Source organism: Cervus canadensis, chromosome 10 (assembly GCF_019320065.1).
Source record: "Cervus canadensis isolate Bull #8, Minnesota chromosome 10, ASM1932006v1, whole genome shotgun sequence".
Lineage (NCBI taxonomy): Eukaryota > Metazoa > Chordata > Mammalia > Artiodactyla > Cervidae > Cervus > Cervus canadensis.
In genome coordinates this window covers 77,712,356-77,732,058 of record NC_057395.1, presented here as the reverse complement: position 1 = coordinate 77,732,058, position 19,703 = coordinate 77,712,356, and the positions used below count along the sequence as shown (strand labels likewise).

The 19,703-nt window shown below is 49.4% G+C and overlaps 1 protein-coding gene across 3 annotated transcripts in view; it reads left to right on the top strand.

The window, feature by feature from the left end:
• ATP9A (ATPase phospholipid transporting 9A (putative)) overlaps window positions 1–4,710 on the top strand; it is a 122,374-nt gene extending 117,664 nt beyond the window's left edge. For all 3 annotated transcript variants that reach the window (XM_043478778.1, XM_043478777.1, XM_043478779.1), the window contains exon 28: window positions 289–4,710. In XM_043478778.1, the coding sequence (XP_043334713.1) occupies window positions 289–425 (137 nt within the window). In that variant the 3' untranslated portion in view covers window positions 426–4,710. The remainder of the gene's footprint in view (window positions 1–288) is intronic.
• Window positions 4,711–19,703: the final 14,993 nt, after the last annotated feature.

The window sequence follows — 19,703 nt, the reverse complement described above, 5'->3', positions numbered from 1 at the left end:
CCGGCTTCTGTGACTGTCCCTGAGATGAAGGCAAAAAGCCGCTCGGAAGCAGAACCGTGTATTTGAGCATCCCTTTCTGCCAGGTTTAGGAAGAAAAACCTCCAGCTGTCAGATTCCAAATCAAAAACACCTGGAAGGGTGCCCCCCCCCCATAGTTTTCTTTTACGAGTTGTTGAAAGTAGCATGTCACGGACGATCCGGAAGCTGCAGAAGCAGGTCAGAGGGATGGGGGGAGCGCGGCGGTCAGGCTGACAGCCAGGTGCCCACCCCTGTGCTGTCTGCCCGCAGACGTGTACTTCATCGCCACGCTGTCCTTCCTGTGGAAAGTGTCCGTCATCACTCTGGTCAGCTGTCTGCCCCTCTACGTCCTGAAGTACCTGCGACGCCGGTTCTCGCCTCCCAGCTACTCGAAGCTCACGTCCTAGGCCGAGCGCGGAAGGGGACCCCGGGCTCCGCTCACGCCAGGCGGGGCAGCGTACAAGCCACTTCCTGTTGACCACCGCCTTGGGACTGTGCAGGTCGGGTGCCCACAGGTGGGCCTGCCGCCCAGGCTCTGGGCTTCCACGGAGAGCCCCGGCCTGGCATACGCGGGAGGCAGACACCGGAGGGCCGCCGAGGGCCTGTCTGAGCCCCTGGCGATTCACGGAGGACTGAACGTGGCTCTGAAACCCCGTGACTCAGCCCAGAGGTTGACACGTGCATCACCGCGCAGGCTTCCTTACAACTTGAATTTCGTTGTCGTGTGCTAAAAGTTTCTGTCTAGTTGAAAGCTGTAGAGGGTTTCTCGTTGTTGTTTTAAACCATCCCAACGTCTGTGCACTTTTTATGTCTTTCTGCCCTTAAAAACTGGTTTCAGAGAAAGATAGAGCTCCTGGTGTAGGTTTGGGGGAAAAGATGGGACATTTGGTTAAAAAAGTTAAGCAGACGGTAATCTGAGTTTTGAAACGCTGAATATCCTCTCTAAGGCAGCCTGGCTTGTCGAAAAGGCGCTGGACTCCTGGAATTACAAAAAAGCCTTGAGAAGGGAGCAAGAGAGGCACGTTCTCCTTCCTGCAGCTCAGCATCTGCATCCCCAGCGTTAACGTTAACACCTACCACCTTGTAAAAGAATTTCAAAGGTGTTATCTTGCTTCGTTGGGACCTGGTAACAATTACAAAGCCTGCGGCTACCTGAGGACACCCGGGACTTTCTTTTCTCAGCAGGAAATGTGCCACCGGGCGGCCCCTCGACCTGCCGACAGCGTGACAAGAGCCTCAGCTAATTCTTTAGACACCGTTGCACATGTGGCTCAGACCCTCCTAGTCTGAAGTGGAAAGGTCAGGGATGGGGCTCTCTCGACGTCCACAGGAGTCTGTTTCCTGTTAGGAGGAATCGCTGAGGACGCAGTGACAGAGGTGGACATGTCTTAGCGCGTTGCGGGTCACCGATGGCAGCTTTGAGTCAGGAGCCTGGGGCGGGGGGAGGCCTGAACTGCGATTCTGCGGTCTGGGCTCGCTTGCACTGCCTCTGGATTTCAAGGGAAGCTCACTGAAAGGCAGCCGCGAGTGGAGATCCCTCTCCCCAACCAGGGTGGGGCCCTTGCGCGACTGTTTCTTATAAAGCTGTGGCTTCTTGTTTCAGAGGAAGAAGAGACTTGGCGAGCGCTGGCCGTGGCCCGGCAAAGCTTTCTTGGGTTGTCAAGTCTCTCCCTCCAGAAGCCACATGTGCATGCCAGAAGGGTTAGGTTGGTGGATCTGCAAGAGCTGATCGTGCTTGAGATCTTAGATTTGTGATGAATTCTTTCTGACTGCGTCCCCTCCAGCTCTTTGGCCTGCCTGGTTCTTGTGCTTCAGAGGTGTAAGTTATGGCCACCCCACCACGGGTAAGCCTGCTCTTGGATTGCTGGGGACACCAGGTCCTTGCCTTTGAACTGCTTGATACACTGATGTATTTCCGTTGCCCTCTTAAAACTTTATAGAATGACAGTAAGTTGCAGGCATTGCTAAATTGGCTATGACATCACTTCTATTTTTGTTTTCAAGATTCTGCAGTTTTGCGAGATTTTTCCCATTCTGTCCCAGCCATTTCTACCCCACAGGAAATAATGTTGCATTAAATGAATGGTTATTTAGGAAGAAGATCTTGCTCTAAAACTTTGAGAAAGGATGAGCCAGTCTGACGTCTTTGCTGGGTGATTTTCTGTGGTTTCAGAGGAGGGGCGGGAGGAAGGTGTGCTCAGCGTTTTTGCACCTATCTGCCTGGAAGTCAGCCCTGTTGACCCAGAAGTCTCAAGGTCCTTCTCCCCCTTCTCAAGCTCTGACCTTGACCTTGTTCACAGACAGGTGATGGCTTCCACAGGAAGGTCTCCTGGAACCCTCAGTAGGAAATGTTTAGATTAACAGCAGAGATGGGGAATGAAGATGGTCTCTTTGGATTTTTCTTTATTTCCCAACTTTGATTAAGGTGCTTGAGTTGACTAGACTAAACTCCTTACTGGCATCTGAGAGGGAGGAAGGGTCGCAGGGGAGTGGAGGAAGCCCTGTCCGGAGGTTGCGCGTGCCCCTTCGTGCCATCCACAGACCCTCTCGTTCTGTCTCTTGACCACACCCCGGTGGAGGCAGCCAGGAGCTGGAGGATCCAGCGTGCGAGTGGAGACCGTGGCCACCTTGGAGAGCCACCCCGCTGGCAGGCAGCCTGTTCCCACCGCCGGCAGGAGTGCCGAGTGTCTAGGAAAATGCTGGAGACCCCGCAGGGTGGGAGCCATGAGTCAGCTGAGGGTACTGGACCCTGACCTGCACACATCAGACATAATCCTATAGGGCCGGCGCACACGGGCGCTTCCTGGCTTATCTGCGGGCAGAAGACAAGGACAAAAAACAAACAAAGCCCCCCGTTTTACAGGAAGCTCCTGAGTTCATAAACCTTAAGCCTAAGATTCTATTCACCACCTGGGAAGGAATTTAGGAAGCACCGTTGGCAGCTTGGAGGTCCCCTCACCTTGGAACTCAGTGGCCGCGAGTCTCCCACAGCCAGTTTGATTGGAAGCCGGAGACCTCCCCCCTCCCCGGCGCATGGGCACAGTGCTGTTTACATACTTTCCTTCAAAGTTAAAAAAAAGACACCTCCTCCTGCCCTTCAACAGTACTAGGTATTTCTTTGTTACTCGATGGTTATTTTTCTTGCATTTTTTTGGCGATGGTGCTGTGTGTAGGCAGGTGAGCAGTCCGTTTGCTGTGTCTTTTCCCTCCTCCGTTCCTCCCTCCCTTTCTCTAGGAGAATGACGGACAAGCTTCTCCAGCTTGAGTGACTTCCTGCCTCTGCCTGCCTTGATGCCCATTTTGAGAGCATGCCTGTGCACGTGTGTGTTGCCAGTGGTGCTTGGAGAGGCTGGTCACGCTGACTCGGGCTGCTTGGGTCAAAGGACTTTCCCCCGAAGCGAAGAAGGGCATCCCAGGGAGCACCTCGACTTTGGAGCAGGACCCTCTGTTTCCAGCCACCTGGAGCTGGGAGGCACAGAGCTGAGTGTCCTCCCACTTCACTGTCTCCAGATCCCAGACTGACTTTCCTAGCAAAACCCTTTTTCGTAGCAGTGGTGTTAAATACCAACGTCTGCTTACCCTTTTCCCCGTATGGTTTCCGCTGAAAATTTAGACTATACTGACGATACTCTTGAATGTATTTTGAGCTTTTGTGATCGTTGGGAATTGACACGATCATGCCTAGTTTTCTTTCTCCAGACTTTTGCTTTCATACTTTGTTTTTCCTAGGGTGGGGATGGAAACGCCCTTGCGTGTTTATGGGGCAGCATTTTAAACCTCCGCCAAAATTGCAAAGGGGACCTATATGTTCTTCGGCTCCATCCTTTTTAAGGCCAACACCCATCAGCCATTTTTATCTTTGACCTTTTTTGCGTGTTTGGAGAGTGTGTGTGTGTGTGTGTGTTTGTGTGTGTGTGTGTGTGTGTGAGATCGCGTATGATGTCTCCTCAAGTGTTCCAAAGACATACTTGGTTTTCACTGTGTTAAAATCCTGTCATTCACGGTTTTCTTTTTCATTAAGAAATATGCAAGGAGCTTTGCAAAGGCAACAGACTTTATTTCTCTCACCCTCTTTTAACATAAAGTGCTTTTTTTTTTGTCGTTTATATATACCTCTTAGGAAATATTTCCATGAATTATGTCCATTCTGTCTTATAAAAAATGTGTATATGTTATGCTTTTGTACGAAGCCTGGAAGCATGTGAGTGCGTGGCGGTACCTGGGGATTTGCAGTGTCTTCTCTGGCCAGCGCCTTGCTCCAGGGAACCTGGTCTTCTCTGTCACGCTGTGGCTGGAGGCGCTGTCTGCTGGTGTTGCTTGGCAATGTCAGTGAATATTGTGTGTGTTGGGGGCTAGCTGGGGAGGGGGCATGGTATTGCCCAAAAAAAAAAAAAAAAATTGTGGCTCATTTATTCTTTTGTCGCGATGGGGCTGACTGAATTCCTCTAGGACTCCTTGACTTCTTCATTAGTAGATTATCTGTAATCCTCATGGCAAATATTCACCAGGACAGCGTTTTTTTGATTAGAGAGAAGCTCTAGTACAGAACTTGAGTTTAGCAGGAACTCCCAGATGATTTAAATTCTTGATCCCGTGATGACACATGTGATCCTGCGTGATTCTGAACGGTTCTGTTTTCATTGTCTGCCAGCGTGGCCCGTTGCTGTTGCCCAATAAAGCTTGTGTACTTTATGCCTTCAGGGATCATCTTAATTTGTGCGGAAACATGAAATTCTGGTGTCAGAATGAGAGCGTTTTATGATAATGCTCCTATTTTGTGTGTGTCTTCTGGTACATAAAAAGTAAAGAGCTTTTTCTCTGGGTAAAGAAGTATTTCAATTTCAGCAAAACCCCCCCCAAATCCATGCATTATTTATTATTCTGTACTGTTGCCTATTCCAAACATGTTAGAAGTTCAAAAAGTGATCTCTATAAAAAAAGGCAAACTTTTTTTTATGATTCATATTTTATTTATACCCACAGTCTTCGATTGCTTTGAGTATGTTTTATTGGGGGCTTCCCTGGTGGCTCAGCGGTAAAGAATCCGCCTGGCCAATGCGGGAGACACAGTTCGATCCCTGAGTTGGGAAGATCCCCTGGAGGAGAAAATGGCAACCCCCTCCAGTATTCTTGCTTGGGACATCCCATGGACAGAGGAGCCTGGCGGGGCTACATACAGTCCATGGAGTAACAAAGAAGTCGGACACAACTGAGTAGCTACACAACAACAACCTTTTATTAAGTCAAGTGATAGAAGACTCAGGAACACGGTCACTTAAGTTTTAGGGAAAAAAGGTTTTGAAGCTATTGTGTAGAATGCAGAGGACATTGTGTTTCCTTCAATATGTTTGTCAGTCAGGGGCGATCTTGTCCTGCAGGGGACATGGGCGATGTCTGAGGTCCGTTTTGATTGGCACAGCGTGGGGGGTGTGCTCCGCTGGGACCCCGTGAGGACCGTGCGGGGATGCCGCAGGGCACCCTGCATGTCACCGGGCAAGCCCACCCCCCACAGAGGAGCACCCAGCCCAGCGTCCGAAGTGTTGAGGCTGAGAAGCCCACACGGCACAACCTGCACACGGCAGTTTTGCCCTTCGTAGGAGCCTTCATTTCCAAAGCCTTCATTTCCCAGCAGCATAAACTCCTTGTCTCAAGAAGCCAGTTAGCATCCCCCGGGCCAGAAGTTTTAATTAGCAGCTCTGCAGTGCGGGCTGCTGGTATCCTCTCGCTGGCTGTCAGCTGAAAGGGCCATTCTCAGTTTACGGATTAGAGAGCGGATTGTACATTAAGCCGTGCCCCCATCAACAGCGGGTCCCTGGGCCCATGTGGGACGCATGCGCTCCAGGGCAGAGGGACGGTACTTTTCCTAACCGCATGCGGTCGATGTAAAGGCTTCAGACCACATTTGCCTGCTGTGAAATTCCATGACCGTGCCCGCACTGCTCCCTCCGTGCCGCTAGGGGGCACCTGAGGATCAAAAGACCTTTCTGTTTCCTGTTTTCACCAGCCCGCCGGGCCCTCCATGCCCGCCCGTTCTGTTTCAGATGCTGCTTTCATAGCTTCAGAATTTTATATCATGGCCAACGGCTCTGTTAAAAACAGACATTTCTTTTTATGTTGTTGACCGGACTGTTTTGCTGGACTTAGCTTGGATTAAAAAAAAAAACAACCCAGCAAGATGGGGGCAGGGTGAGATGAATATTTATTTGATCTCGGATATTTGCATTTTTGAATAATTGGCAACTGGGAAGCCTTGCCCTCCTCGCGGCTCTTCGGGCTAATAAGGTTTAGAGACGAAATGTTCCATCACCCCAAGTACTTTAGCTGTTTTTGTTATGAAACTTTTCAGGGCGACATGAAAGCTTGCGGTATTTGTGAGCTGATCTGTAAATGATGGATTTGCTCACCTCAAAATAGAACTGTATTCGCTCCAGACTTTCCACAAGTCGGAGCACAGTAACAGAATTCATTCAGGACTTGCTAATTTCCTACTTTAAATGGGTTACATAACAGAACGGTCCCGCCTTCTCGCCTCTCAAAACTGCCCATGAAGTGATGGTGAGATGTATCGTTAAAAGCTAGAAATAGCTTTGCTAAACTCTGGGAAAAAGATGAGTTTTTTTTTTTTCTTCTTCTTTTTCTTCTTATAGTCCCCCCTTCCCTTTTCTCATCCAAACATTGCATAATGTTAAAAAAAATTTTTTTCCGTGGGATTTAATTTCGTTCTCCATGTGGCTGTGGTCGGAGGGGTAACTTAAGTACTTTGGGGGCTGGCAGATTTTTGGAGGGTCACGCACTCCCAGATCGGTTTTCATCTGAAGCGTTAGCAGAGAAAGACACCCGATCCTGGGGTTTTTCCCCTTCCCTCCCGCTCCCCCTTTTGTGGATGAGTTATCTACAACGTAGCATCTTTTCAGAAAGCCTGCCTTCTCGCAGGAATGCCGGAGTAAAGCCACACTCCGCTTTCCATATTGAGGTTTTGATTTTGAAATGGATTTGCCTGAAAATGTGGGGTGACTGAGTCATATGTGAGGTCCCCAGCCCCACAACCTACGCCCAGTGACCAGCCAGGTCTCACATCTTAGAACTCAACCTGCAGGTTCTTTTACTTACATTGGGGGTTTGGTGTTCCCAAATGTCTGCTGTTCATTCCCAAGAGATTTAAGAACTCCCTCCCCCCCTTTATTGGGTTTAGATAAACCCAGGAATATATGTTATTTTATTTCCTTCCAGAACGATTACAGAATCCAAAAAAAAGAGGGATCCGAGGTGTATGGAATATGCTGATATTTTCATTCATTCATTTGCTAAATATTTATTGAGCACCTACTATGTGCTGGATACTGTTCTTTGGGCTGGAGGGGAGAACAAAATACACAGTCCCTGCCCTCGTAATGATTCTCTTCTTCTGTGTGGGAGAGACGGGGCACATGCAGATACAGACTCCGATGTCCTCCAAAGAAAGCAGGGTGAAGAGGAGACGGAGAGGGATGATTTGATGTAAGTAAGGATAGAGGAAGTGATGGGGTCAGAGAAGAGCCCTTCGGGGTGGACCGCTGGGACAGAAGCCTGAAGGATGAGAGGAAAGGAAACTGGGAGAAGTGGTGTTCAAGTAGCAGGGTGTGCAAAGGCCCTGGGGTTGGAAAGGCTGGGTGTTTTGGAGGAGCAGAAAGGAGGGCACATGGCCGGAGTGCTGAGATGAGGGCGGGGAGGCAGGAATGCCAACCCCCCCATCTGTGGCATCCAGACTGAGTGCCATGAGAACCAAGCAAGCATGTTAAAGCTGGCTCATGAGTGTGTCAGAACCTCAACTATGTCCAGGGGCCCATCATGTTCTTTCTTCCCTACTCACTGACCCATCCCTGCCCGTCTCTGTCTCCACCTCTGTGTTCCCAGGGGGTTCCGGTGAGACCGTTCCCATTGGAGTCAGTCCTCTCCCCTGCCCAGTCTTTCTGCATGACTTTAAACTATTATATAAAGGGGAGAAAAAGCTGGTCCTTGGCTGAAGTTTCCTCTTGCTTTTCCAGCACATACTACAAAGGGTCTCTGTTCAGCCCTGCCTGGGGTGCTGTGGGCAGAGCTGATTGTTCTCAGGCAAGCCCTGGAAAGCCGGCCACCCCTGATTGAGAAGGTGAGTCTCAAGGAAGAACCAGTAAAAGATACTTAACTGGGTCACGTTCTCTGAAGCTGCCACATTTCCAGAGTATGCCCATTTGGGCTGGATTTCGAAGAGGAAACCCTTTGCAGTCATGAACTGCGTGCGGGAACCCAGGCTGTGTTCAAATTCCTCCTGAAGAAAGAAATAATAACGAGAAACAGGCTGTGGAAAAGAATGTAGTTAGTGTCTTAAAGATGGGCAAATATTCATTCTCATTTGTCCTTTTATGTGAAACAGATTTTTTAAAAGGCAATTGGAGTAGCTAACAACATCCAGAGCCCTGCTGATTCGAGTGGGGCTGAGGGTGGGGGCTCCCCTTGGCCCAAACGACTAATCAGACCCAAGAAAAGAGGTGAGTTGATTAGCCTGGAAATTGCACAGGAATTCTTCAAAGACACGGCCAGTAATTAGAGTGTAAGATGCTGCTCGCTATGCACATAACTTAGCATAATTTTATTAGGCAGCTCATCACCACCAGAATTAAAGAAAATCAAGCCAGAAAAAAAAAAAAATCTGCTAGCCAGGCAGCCTGATGCAGACGTGGAGACTCTCGCTCCAAGACGGCTTCATGCTTGAGGGAGACACCAGGAGAAACGCCACCTTTCTTCTGGGCCTGATGGTGGGCAGGAGGAGAAATGAACGCAGTGATCTTTTAGCGGATGGGCTGGAATTTGGTGGGGGGGCGGGCAGCAAAGGGCACCATGACCTGGACCCAGCTGGGACTGAGACAGACCTGAATACCCGTCCCCACATCTACTGAGTGATCTGGGGCTGATGCCTTAAGTTCTCTGAGCTTCAGCTCCTCACCTGCTATTAGGAATGGGAGCCCCACCTGTGAGGCCTGCCGCCCAACTCAGGACACAGATGTGGTCTTCATTCCAAGCGGAGGGCAGGCTACAGACGGGGTCGGGCATCTCGTCCAAGCTCCAAGTCCTTCATAGAAATGGGCTAATGTGCATGGTTTTTTCCTAACCCTGAGGTCCCCTGTGTGGATAGAGGTTTTGAAAGATTTCAGACTTTGGGCACAGAGGTCCTATCCCACCTTGACTCTCTCCACGCCTTTCTTGACTTTGCAGGTGCTTTCCCTTTAGAAGGCCCTGCTCTGAGCGGCCCGTCTTCCCCAGCCCCTCCTTCCATGCTGGTAACTGAGTAGGACGCCCACCTGCCCACCTTGCATGGGGTTGACCTGGGCATCCCTGCCCAGGGCTCACAGCCCTGCAGGACTGGGGGTAGATGGAGCCGAAGAGGCCGTCCCCCAGGCTCTACAGGCTCAGCAACTTGGGGTGGAGAACGAGAGTGAATCAGTTGTTGGATTGGCAAGTCATTTAACACATTTTGTTTTGTTTTTTTTTAACATGAAAACAGATTAATAGAGCAGAAGGCAAAATCTGCTTGAGTTTGAAAAAATGAACCAGGAGACTTGAGAGAAGTGAAGGGGGACTGGGTGATGGGAGCCCGTGCTGGGGGTGCTTCCTCCTGGGCTGGGCTCTTGGGGGTCGTGGAGGGGCGGCTCGGGAGGGACTGACTTCCGGTTTCGTCCTCAGCCAGCCCGGGACCTGGCCCGTGGCGAGGGTTCCATAAACCTTCGGGACTTTGAGATTGCTTTTTTATGGTGGTAAAACATACACAAAGTATACCGTTTTGAACCTTTTAAAGTGTACGGTTCGGTGGCATAAAGTCATTGAGTTGCTGTTTTTATTTTTATTGGAATGTAGTTGATTTACGATGTTGTGGTCGCTGAGTTTTGAGAGTGGGCTCTGGAAGACCAGGAACCTGGCGTGGAAAAAAGCGGGCCTTGCTGTGTGGTGTCATTTATGGCTGCAGAGTGCTTTCCCACTGGTCCCTGCTCCTGTCGTTAGGAGGTGTTGTTATCCTCATTTTGCTGATGAGAAGTGTGGTTGAGAGAGACTAAGGTTGAAGCAGGGCCACCGAACAACGTAAACATTCATGGCACTGTTCACAGTTGCCATAAAGGGGAAGCACTCCAGTCGTCCACCAGCTGATGAACGGATGAAGAAAATGTGGTCGGTCCATCGCTAGGGAATGCTGTCCAGCCTTAAAAAGGACTGAGGCTCTGCCATATGGTACAGCGTGGGTGGGCCTTGAAAACACTATGCTGACTGGGATAACCAGTCACTATAGGCCACCTAGGGCTTCCCTGATAGCTCAGTTGGTCACGAATCCACCTGCAATGCAGGAGACCCTGGTTTGATTCCTGGGTCAGGAAGATCCCCTGGAGAAGGTGAAAGGTTGTTGCTGAATGATAAGACGCTGGGATTCTTGGCCTCCGGAGGAGACGAATTCAATCTGGGGCCAGAGACAAGGCTGGGTCGCTCAGAGCTTTTGTGTAATAAAGTTTTATTAAAGTATAAAGGAGATAGAGAAAGCTTCTGACCTAGGCATCAGAAGGGGGCAGAAAGAGTACCCCCCTGCTAGTCTTCAGCTATATGTTATATAGTCACTGGCAGTCTGATAATGAAAAGAAAGGAATGTCTTAAAACTCAGAATGGCACCAGGCCCCTCATCCATAAGATGCATTTTGTGATAATCTTAGCACCGGATGATTCATCCCAGGCCATGAAATGATTGACTTGAATCTTGTGGAAGGGCAGATTACCTACAAATAGTTTCACTTACATAGATTAGGGCAACAATATCTGAGTATAACACACTGGTTTGTCAAGTAGGTTCTGGGCCATTTGGTGGAACCGACTTGAAGACAGAGGCTGGGGTAAATGCATAGTACATTAACATAGTTTAAGACAAACATTTCCATAAGAAAAATGTATTGGTTAACTCAAGGTTTGAGAATAGTTAGCTTCAGGTGAAACCAGGTGTCATGGCAACACAGTATTTTAAGAGAAACCTCCTTTTAAATTTGTCTAGAGAAGGAAAAAATATCGCTAGTTTGTTTCCTCCTGCTGCTTAAGAGAGAGAAAAATGTCTGGCACTTGCAGCCTATTTCCTCCATTTGGAGACCCCTGGCCTTCCTGCCTGTTACCCTCTCAAAAGGATAGGGTCCCACTCCAGTATTCTTGGGCTTCCCTTGTGGCTCAACTGGTTAAGAATCTGCCTGCAATGCGGGAGACCTGGGTTCGATCCATAGGTTGGGAAGATCCCTGGAAAAGGGAAGGGCTACCCACTCCAATATTCTGCCCTGGAGAATTCCATGGACTGTAAAGTCCATGGGGTCACAGTCAGACACGACTGAGCGACTTTCACTTTCATAGGCCACATATTGTGTGAGTCCATAGTTATATGAAAAGTTCAGAAGAGGCGAATCTATAAAGACAGAAAGTAGACTATCAGAAGATAGGGGTGACTTCTAATGGGTATCTTTGGGGCGTGATGAAAATGTTCTAAAATTCGATTGTGATGATGGTTGCACCACTGTATGTCCACTAAAACACATTTAATTACACACCATGTAGGGGTATATAACTTTTATTATATTCTCTAGTATATAACGTATGTCAATTCTGGGGGGGAAAGATAAAAAGCCCTGCCGAGCTGTGTCCAGAGTGGCTGCACCGGCTTTACTTCCCACGGCAGGAACACAAGGGTTCCAGTTGCTCCGTATCTTCGTCAGCACTTGCTGTTGTCAGTCCTTTCGTTTTGTCATTCTGATAGACGCGTGGTGGTCTCTCTTCATGACTTTTAACTGTATGTTCCTAACGGTTGATGACACTGAACATCTTATCATCTTCTTGGTTGCCACCCACATCTTCTTTGGTGAAACGTTCCTGTTTTCTTCTTGTTGAATGCTGAGAATTCTTTGTGTGTTCTGTATGGAAGTATATTGTTGATTATGTGATTTGCAAAAAAATTTTCCCCCACCTGGAGCTTGTCAATCCATTGTCTTTGTTGTCAATATTTCTCATCCTAGCCACTCTGGGGGTGGGGCGGGGGGTGGTGGTGCATGGTGGTATCTCATTGTGGTTCTAATTTGCATCAGATCATTTCTTAGCCTGGTGTGTGGGGTCTTGGTTCAACAGTAGCTCTGGTTTTGTGCAAAGTGCTTTGTATACAGAATCTTTCTGAAGAGGGAGAGGCTGTCATTATCTTTTCTACCAGCAAGGTTTGAAGAGATTCCGTGACTGGCTCAAGGTCACACAGGTCCTAGTTAATAGATGGGGAAGGGTAGGAACTCAGGTCTGTTGTCTTAAAGACAGCTGCCTGTTTGAAGCTATAATCCCTTCAAACCCTCAACTTTAGGCTGGCTCCTGGTAAAAGGAACAGCCTGACTTCTGTCCAACAAGCTGCATTCTGTAATGCTTGTCATGAGAGGTTGAGAAATGCCCATGAAGATGACGCATGCCCTGTTTATCTGACTCCCATCATTCCCAGGGACCCTCCTCACCTCCATCCCTGACATAGCAGCTCCCAGGAAATTGCCACATTCTCTGGCTGCTGTCATCGTGGCTGTTCCCACCTTCTAATTATGAGCAGAGTCAGCCCTGAGATGGGGTAGAGGCCTCAAGTCATGAGTCATCTCAGGGATGTTGTCATAAGGAAGAGATCCCCTGGGGTGTCTGGGGGTACCATTCAACATCTATTGGATACCAGGCAGCTTCTGGGCACTGGGGATGTGACATTCATGGCCCCCACTCTGAAGGAGCTTTTGTCTTAGTTGGAGGAGAAGCAAGCATCATTAAATCTTTGATCATATCCCTCTCAGAGAGGCCTTTCCTGACCACCGTATCTAACTTGCCCTGTGCTCCCTAACACTTTGCCATGCTCAGTAGCTCAGGCGTGTGACCCCATGGACTGTAGCCTGCCAAGCTCCTCTGTCCATGGGATACTCCAGGCAAGAACACCAGAGTGGGTTGCCATGTCCTCCTCCAGGGGATCTTCCTGACCCAGGGATCGAACCTGTGTCTCCTGCATTGGCAGGCAGATTCTTTACCCATTGAGCCACCTGGGAAGCCCCTCCTTACCCCTACCCTGCTGTATTTGTCTGCAGTCACTTAGGACTATTAGAGCCTTTTGTTGTTTTCTTTGTTTTTTTTTTTCCAGTATTGCCCACTAAAATGTATGCGCTTGACTTACTTGCTATTCTGAGTACCTAGAAAAAGGTCGCACACAGTGAGTGTTCAATAAATGTGGAGTGAATAAGTGAAGTCAGCAAATAAGGTAGTTGCATTTTGCAATGATGACTGTGATGAAGTTCAATCAGGGTATCATTAGGGAGGCTGGCTGGAGTGGGGCAGGGGTGAGGGATAAGGACTGTATATAGCTATTTCCGACTTGGTGGCCAGGGGTGGTGTTCTTGAAAAGATGAATTTTGAGCTTGAATCTGAAAATTGACAGGAACCAGAATTCGTAGATATGAGAAATAAGAGGCAGAGGGAAAGCATGTGCAAATGCCCTGTGGCAGGAAGTTCTCAGGGTATTGAGGACGAGAAAGAAGAGCCATGGCCCCCAGCGCTGATGAGTGGCAGGAAGTGAGTATTGTTATCTGGTAGGAAGGCATCCGTTCACCGCCCTGGGGCTGTCTCCACCATGCCCGAGCTCTCGGCCTTCTGACCTTTCCTGGCCAACTTAGACAATGGACCTGCTGAAATTTCCGTAGACAGAAATGTCAAGGATGTGGCTCATGCCCCAGACCTCATTGCTTGCCCCAGGTATGACTGATTTTTTTTTCCTCCAGGTCCAGGGTTGTGGCTTTTGGTAGCTGGATCAACCCACGAGAAAGCTCTTGATTCTTGAGAGAATATCCACTGGGCCCAGGAGGTGCCTTTCATGAAAGAAGCGTCTGTGAACCACATGGCTTTCAAATAGGGCTAAGTGTGCTGTGTCTTCCACCTGTATTGTCTCCTTGAGTCCTCACAGTAACCGTGTGGTTTACGTGGAATTAAACTCATCTGACAGATAAGGAAAGCAAGACGCACTTACATTCCAGACCTGGCTTATTAACTCACTATGAAATGCTGGGCGAAACCTCTGAGCCTGAGGTTTTTCATCTGGGTGTGTGCATGCTGTTTTTTCAGTCTCTAAGTCATGTCCTACTCTTTTGCAACCCCATGGACTAGCCCACCAGGTTCCTTTGTCCATAGGATTTCCCAGACAAGAATACTGGAGTGGGTTGCCATTTCCTTCTTCAAGGGATCTTCCTGACCCAGGGATCAAACCCACATTTCCTGCATTGGCAGGTGGATTTTTTTTTTTTTACCACTGAGCCACCTTGGAAACCTGAGTGTTATGTGTGCCTGCTCCCTAATTGATAATAATTGTTGGGAGAAATAAATGTGTTGACATATAGGAGATGGCCAGCATAGTGCATGAACACATAAAGCCATTCTGTATCAGTTACAGCTCCATGTTTGCATACAACCAAAATCAGCAGTGGCAACGCTTAGCCAAGAACTGGGGGAGGGAGAATTTATTGTCAGACTGGAGCTTGGGCTTGGAACAGACAGAACCAGGATATGCTGCGGATACAGCTAGCAAGAGCTAATCCACCTACAGTCAGGTTACTGCAGCTTGTTTTATCACCTCTGGCTTTATTTAATCCATCAATGGACATGAGTTTGAGCAGGTTCTGGGAGTTAGTGATGGACAGGGAAGCCTGGAGTGCTGCAGTCCATGGAGTCGCAAAGAGTCGGACACGACTGAGTGAACTGAACTGAATCTCATATCACACCAGAGTCAAAGTCCTGGTGCGAGAATCTGATGAATCTAGTTTGGGTTGCACGGCCAGGTATTTTGACTCACAGTTCCTCCAGATGGTCTACTGTGGGGAAGAGGTAAGTTTTAAAAGGGATTGTTTTTGTTTCACCAAGAAGAAAAGGCAAATGGACGCTTGGTGTTCAAAGAATAACTGTGTTCCTTACAGTAATAATGCTGGCTTCGTCCCTGAACTCCCTGATCAACATGTTCCCTCTCCAGGTTTCAGTTCCCACTCTGAAATGAAGGCATTAAGTTCCACACCAGGGTGGCCCTCAGGATCTCTGGTAGAATTTTAGAAAAATGAAGACACGTTCTTTCCATCAGCTTTGTAAACGTCTCCCGGAAGTCCCTCTTACATCTCATTGGCCAGTACCAAGATAAACGCCCACCCCTAACCAATCACTGTTGAGAGAGGAACGCAGGCTGACCAATCAGATTTGACCCCTGCCTTCCATTGTTCACGTGGCTCAGAAGGTTAAGAATCTGCTTGCAGTGCAGGAGACCCAGGTTTGATCTGTGGGTCGGGAAGATCCCCTGGAGAAGGAAATGGGACCCACTCCAGAATTCTTGCCCGGAGAATCCCACAGAGGAGCCTGGCGGGCTGCAGTCCATGGGGTCAGAGAGAGTCAGACAGGACTGAATGACTACCACTTTTTCACTTTCTCCAAAGCCAACGTGGGAGAGGCAGTTGACTGACCCCAGCATGGTCTGCAATGCCTTCTCTCTCTTTTGTTGGACGGACTTTTTGAACCAGTGAAACTTGGGTGGTGGTCCTGGTGTCCTCCTCAGTCCGGAAGTAGCTGTAAAAGTTGTGTCCTTACTGCTCCATGGAACAGCCCAGAGGGATGCCATCTGTCACCTGCCAGGTAGCTCAGCCTCCCCAGGTATCAAACCTAGCTAAAATGTGCCAGAGCCAGTGGCGAACCTGGAGAAGAAAGAAACACCAGGTGGTGGCATCCAATAAATAAGGATTTGGGCTGAGCTGAAAAACACATCCACCTTGCCAAGCACCGTGGCTGCACTGGTGTTGACTTAAGGCAGGTTTTAATTATGGTGCCAAGTAAGCTTGGCTATGCAGGTTGGGGGCTGTCCCCAGCTCAGCTGTCAACTCCGCTTACCTTCCAGAGAGCTGACAATTACATGGTGGCACTTTTCCACTCATGTGTGACCTAACACAGCCACTCTTCTCAAAAGTTGGTAACCAAATTTGAGGTGCTGAAAGAAATATTGCAATTGAAATAATGCTTTAGGGAACATTTATGCGCCTTGGAGTGAATTAATGTCTCGGGGAAAAAAGGCCCTTCTCTAAGCACAAATATATACTTTTCGCATTCCTTTTTAGGCACCATGGATTTTAACAGCAGTGTAAATCAGATTTTACAGGCCACATATTTCAAGTATGGAGTTCATTAAATGTGTGAAATTTGACATTTGCTTCAGGGCGTGGCTAGGGTCCCTAGTAATGAATCACAAATTGTGTCGGGCTTTCTGATCAAGTTCAAGATGCTAAAACCCCTGCAGAGTTGCACAAAGAGGCAATTTCTTTCCAAGCCTTCCCCAGCCTGATTCTCCCTCGAACCTCCCTTCATTGGATCGGGTCTTAAAAGGCGATGTGGTTCCTCCATCTTTATTCAAATTGAGAAACATGAGTCCCATGTTCTTTTAATTGATTTCGGAGTGGTGTCGAGGCATTTGTTAATTCACTGACCATTTACTAGACACCTACTCTGTGCCAGGCTTCATGTTGGCTCTGGAGATGTGGAGGTAAAATAAACAATGTCTTACATGGTGGAGTTTGCAGTTTGGAGGGGAAATGAGCATATAATAATTAACTACTTTCCCCAATAATTAGGAAGCACCAACTGCAAGAAGTGTTATGAAGGAAAAGACTGGGGTGTTATGGGGGCCAGAAGAGATTCACGTCTTCCCCTAATAGGGAGACTTTTTTTTTTTTCCTGAGATTATTAGGAAAAGCCTTTCTTATAAGGTTATTTATTTACTTAGTTATTTTTGGCTGGGCCAGGTCTCCGGTGCCGTGTGCAGGGTTTCTCTGGTTGTGGCGAGCAGGGGCTGTTCTCTGTTGCGGTGGCTTCTCTTGTTGCGGTGGCTTCTCTTGTTGCAGAGTGCAGGCTCCAGGGCGCGGCCTTGGTAGCTGTGGTGCCCAGGCCTAGGTGCTCTGCAGCATGTGGGGTCTTCCTGCACCAGGGATGGAACCGGTGTCCCCTGCATTGTAAGCTGGACTCCTAACTACTGGACCACCGGGGAAGCCCCGGAAAGGCCTTTCTAAGAATCATAGTTCACCTGGGACTTAACGGATGGGTAGATCTTAGGAGACTCAGAGTAGGGGATGTGGAATGGAGGGAGAGGAGGTGGTGGCCGGGCAGACAGTGTGTCCCGCCCTCATTTAATCAATGACTAAATATTTGTGGACCACCTGTACTCTTGGTTAGTCATTATGTTGGAGAGAAAGATGCGGAACTTGTATCAGCTAAGACTTAACAGTTGTAAGTGACAGAAGCCTGGGAATTTCTTGACTCACATATCTAAAAAGTAGAGTAGTGTCAGCTTCAGGCATGGCTGGATCTAGGATGAAATTGATACCAAGCGTCTGCTTCTGTCTCCTGGTTTTATTTGATAGGATGTTTGCTTCTTTCTCAGGCAGAACCTCTCCTCCTGGTGGCCTTCACTGGGCCCCCTGCAGCTTCTGGCCTGTGTCATTTTAGCCCGGCAACACAAACAGAGAGAGAGAGACAGAGAAAGAGAAAGCCCTTCCTTCTCAGTAGTTCCAGCCAGAAAACTAGTTCACGTGCCCGCCCCTGAACCAAGTCCTGTGTTCAGGGGAATGTAGCACATGCATCAGCCCAGCCTGGGTCTCACAGTCCCCTCCTGGATGCGGGACTGGGGGCAGCCCCCAGACCACATGGACTCAGAGTAGGGAATGTGTGACTCCTCTCTCTTCCCCCGAGAAAACTGAGAGTTGAGTTACCCAGAGAAAAGAAGGGGAATGATGGAAAACCAGAACAATGGACATCCACCACAGGAAGGTTTAACACCACAGTGAGGAAATCCGGTTTTTATCTCAGGAGGCAGTGGGGAGCCATAGAGGGTTGTTGAGCAGGGGAGTGATATTATCACCTGAGCTCTTCTTTGGGAAGACACCCTTGACAGGGATGGTGGGAGGGGGTGGGATGGAGTGAAGGAGAAGAGATGAGATGGTGGGAGGAGAGGCTTTGGTGATGGGTCAGGAGTGCGATGGAAGCCCAAGGTGTGGCAGGGACTGGCTGAGTGGGGAAGGAGCCCCAGTGGGAGGAGGCGGCTGGGTGGGATCGGGCCGTGCGGGGCGTGGGCCAGGAGGCCCGGAAGCCTGCGGAGCGCTTGTGCAGGGCAGGGAGCTGGGAACCACCCGCTGGGAGATGGTGGCGTGCCTGGAAGGACATGACCCCAGGCGAAGACAGGGCTTTGGTCGGAGAACAGAGGGGCCCGGGCTCTCCTCTGAGAGCATTTGGGGGCCACTTGTGAGCCCCGCAGGCATTTGCGTTCTGACTCCAGGGAGGGGGTGGCTGTCAGAGCGAGATGCCATTTTCCACAAAACTTCCCAGATGTTTTGCTTTGTTGGTTTGCTTTATTTATTTATTTTTAAAGTGGTAACAACAGAGAGAAGGAAACAAAGGAAAAAAAAAAAAAGAAGCAAAACCGGCGCTGACATGGAAGAGCCCTAGAGGAGAGGGGCCTGGCAAACACTGGGGAGGATGGGTGGAAGTGTGGGGACCCTGCCGCCTGGCCGGGACCCGCTGGGGGCCCTCCCTGCCCTGCCGTCTGGGTCGGCTTGCTCACTGTCCCTTCTCTCCAGACCCTTGCAGTCTGTCAGGGGAGGAAGCCACTGGGTTTTCCAGCCACAGTGACTCAGACGCCCCAGGCCTCTCGTCTCCGTCCAGAGAGCAGCCACGAGGCTTCTTCCAAGAGGTCTTCGGGGAGCCGCCACCTCCCGCTGAGACGCGTCACCCCGAACCCGGGCCTGGTGGGAAACACGGCTGGTCTGGTGGGACGCGCAGAGCTTGTGTGCCTCAGTGTGGTGGTGTTAAGTCACTAAGTCACGTCCGACTCTGCGACCCCATGCACCATAGCCCACCAGGCTCCTGCGTCCTTGGGATTCTCCAGGCAAGAATACTGGAGAGGGTTGCCACTTCCTTCTCCAGGGGATCTTCCCGGCCCAGGGCTCAAACCCGCCCGCAGTCTCCTGCCTTGGCAGGCGGGTTCTTTATCACTGAGCCACCAGGGAAGCCTACGCCTGTTTGCTCGTTTGTAAAATGAGGACTGTGGCTTGGTTACCTCCTAGAACCACGTCCTAAGGAGGAAGCCAGAGGACGCCCAGCAAGCCCTGACCTCTAGGAGGCATTTCTAAACAGGAGGTTGGCAGTGGGTCTTTACTTCCTGGCGTGGTGTCCTTGCCAACAGAAGAAGTCAGTGTCTGAAGGAGGGCAGGGGAGTCTCAGTGCAGATTCCTCTCTCAGGCCGCGGGGCTGGTCTGTGCAAGGAGGCAGGGCCAGTGGGTACCTCTGAGCCCTTGTGAGGCTGGACATCAGTTGAGACATGCTTGGATTCAAGTAACCTGAATTTAAACCTGGCCCAAGCTGGTAAGTTTGCCAGATAAAGGACAAGATGCCCAGTTAAACTGCAATTTCAGGTAAGCAGCAAATAGGTTTCTTGCCTAAGGTTTTCCAAAATATTGCATAGGGCATACCTATACTAAGAAATTATCTGAAATTCAAATTCAACCCATGACCCGTGCAAATGTACACACTGATTTAAGTAAAAAGAAAGGAGTTTATTATTTAAAGTGCAATGCACCGATGTTGCTGAC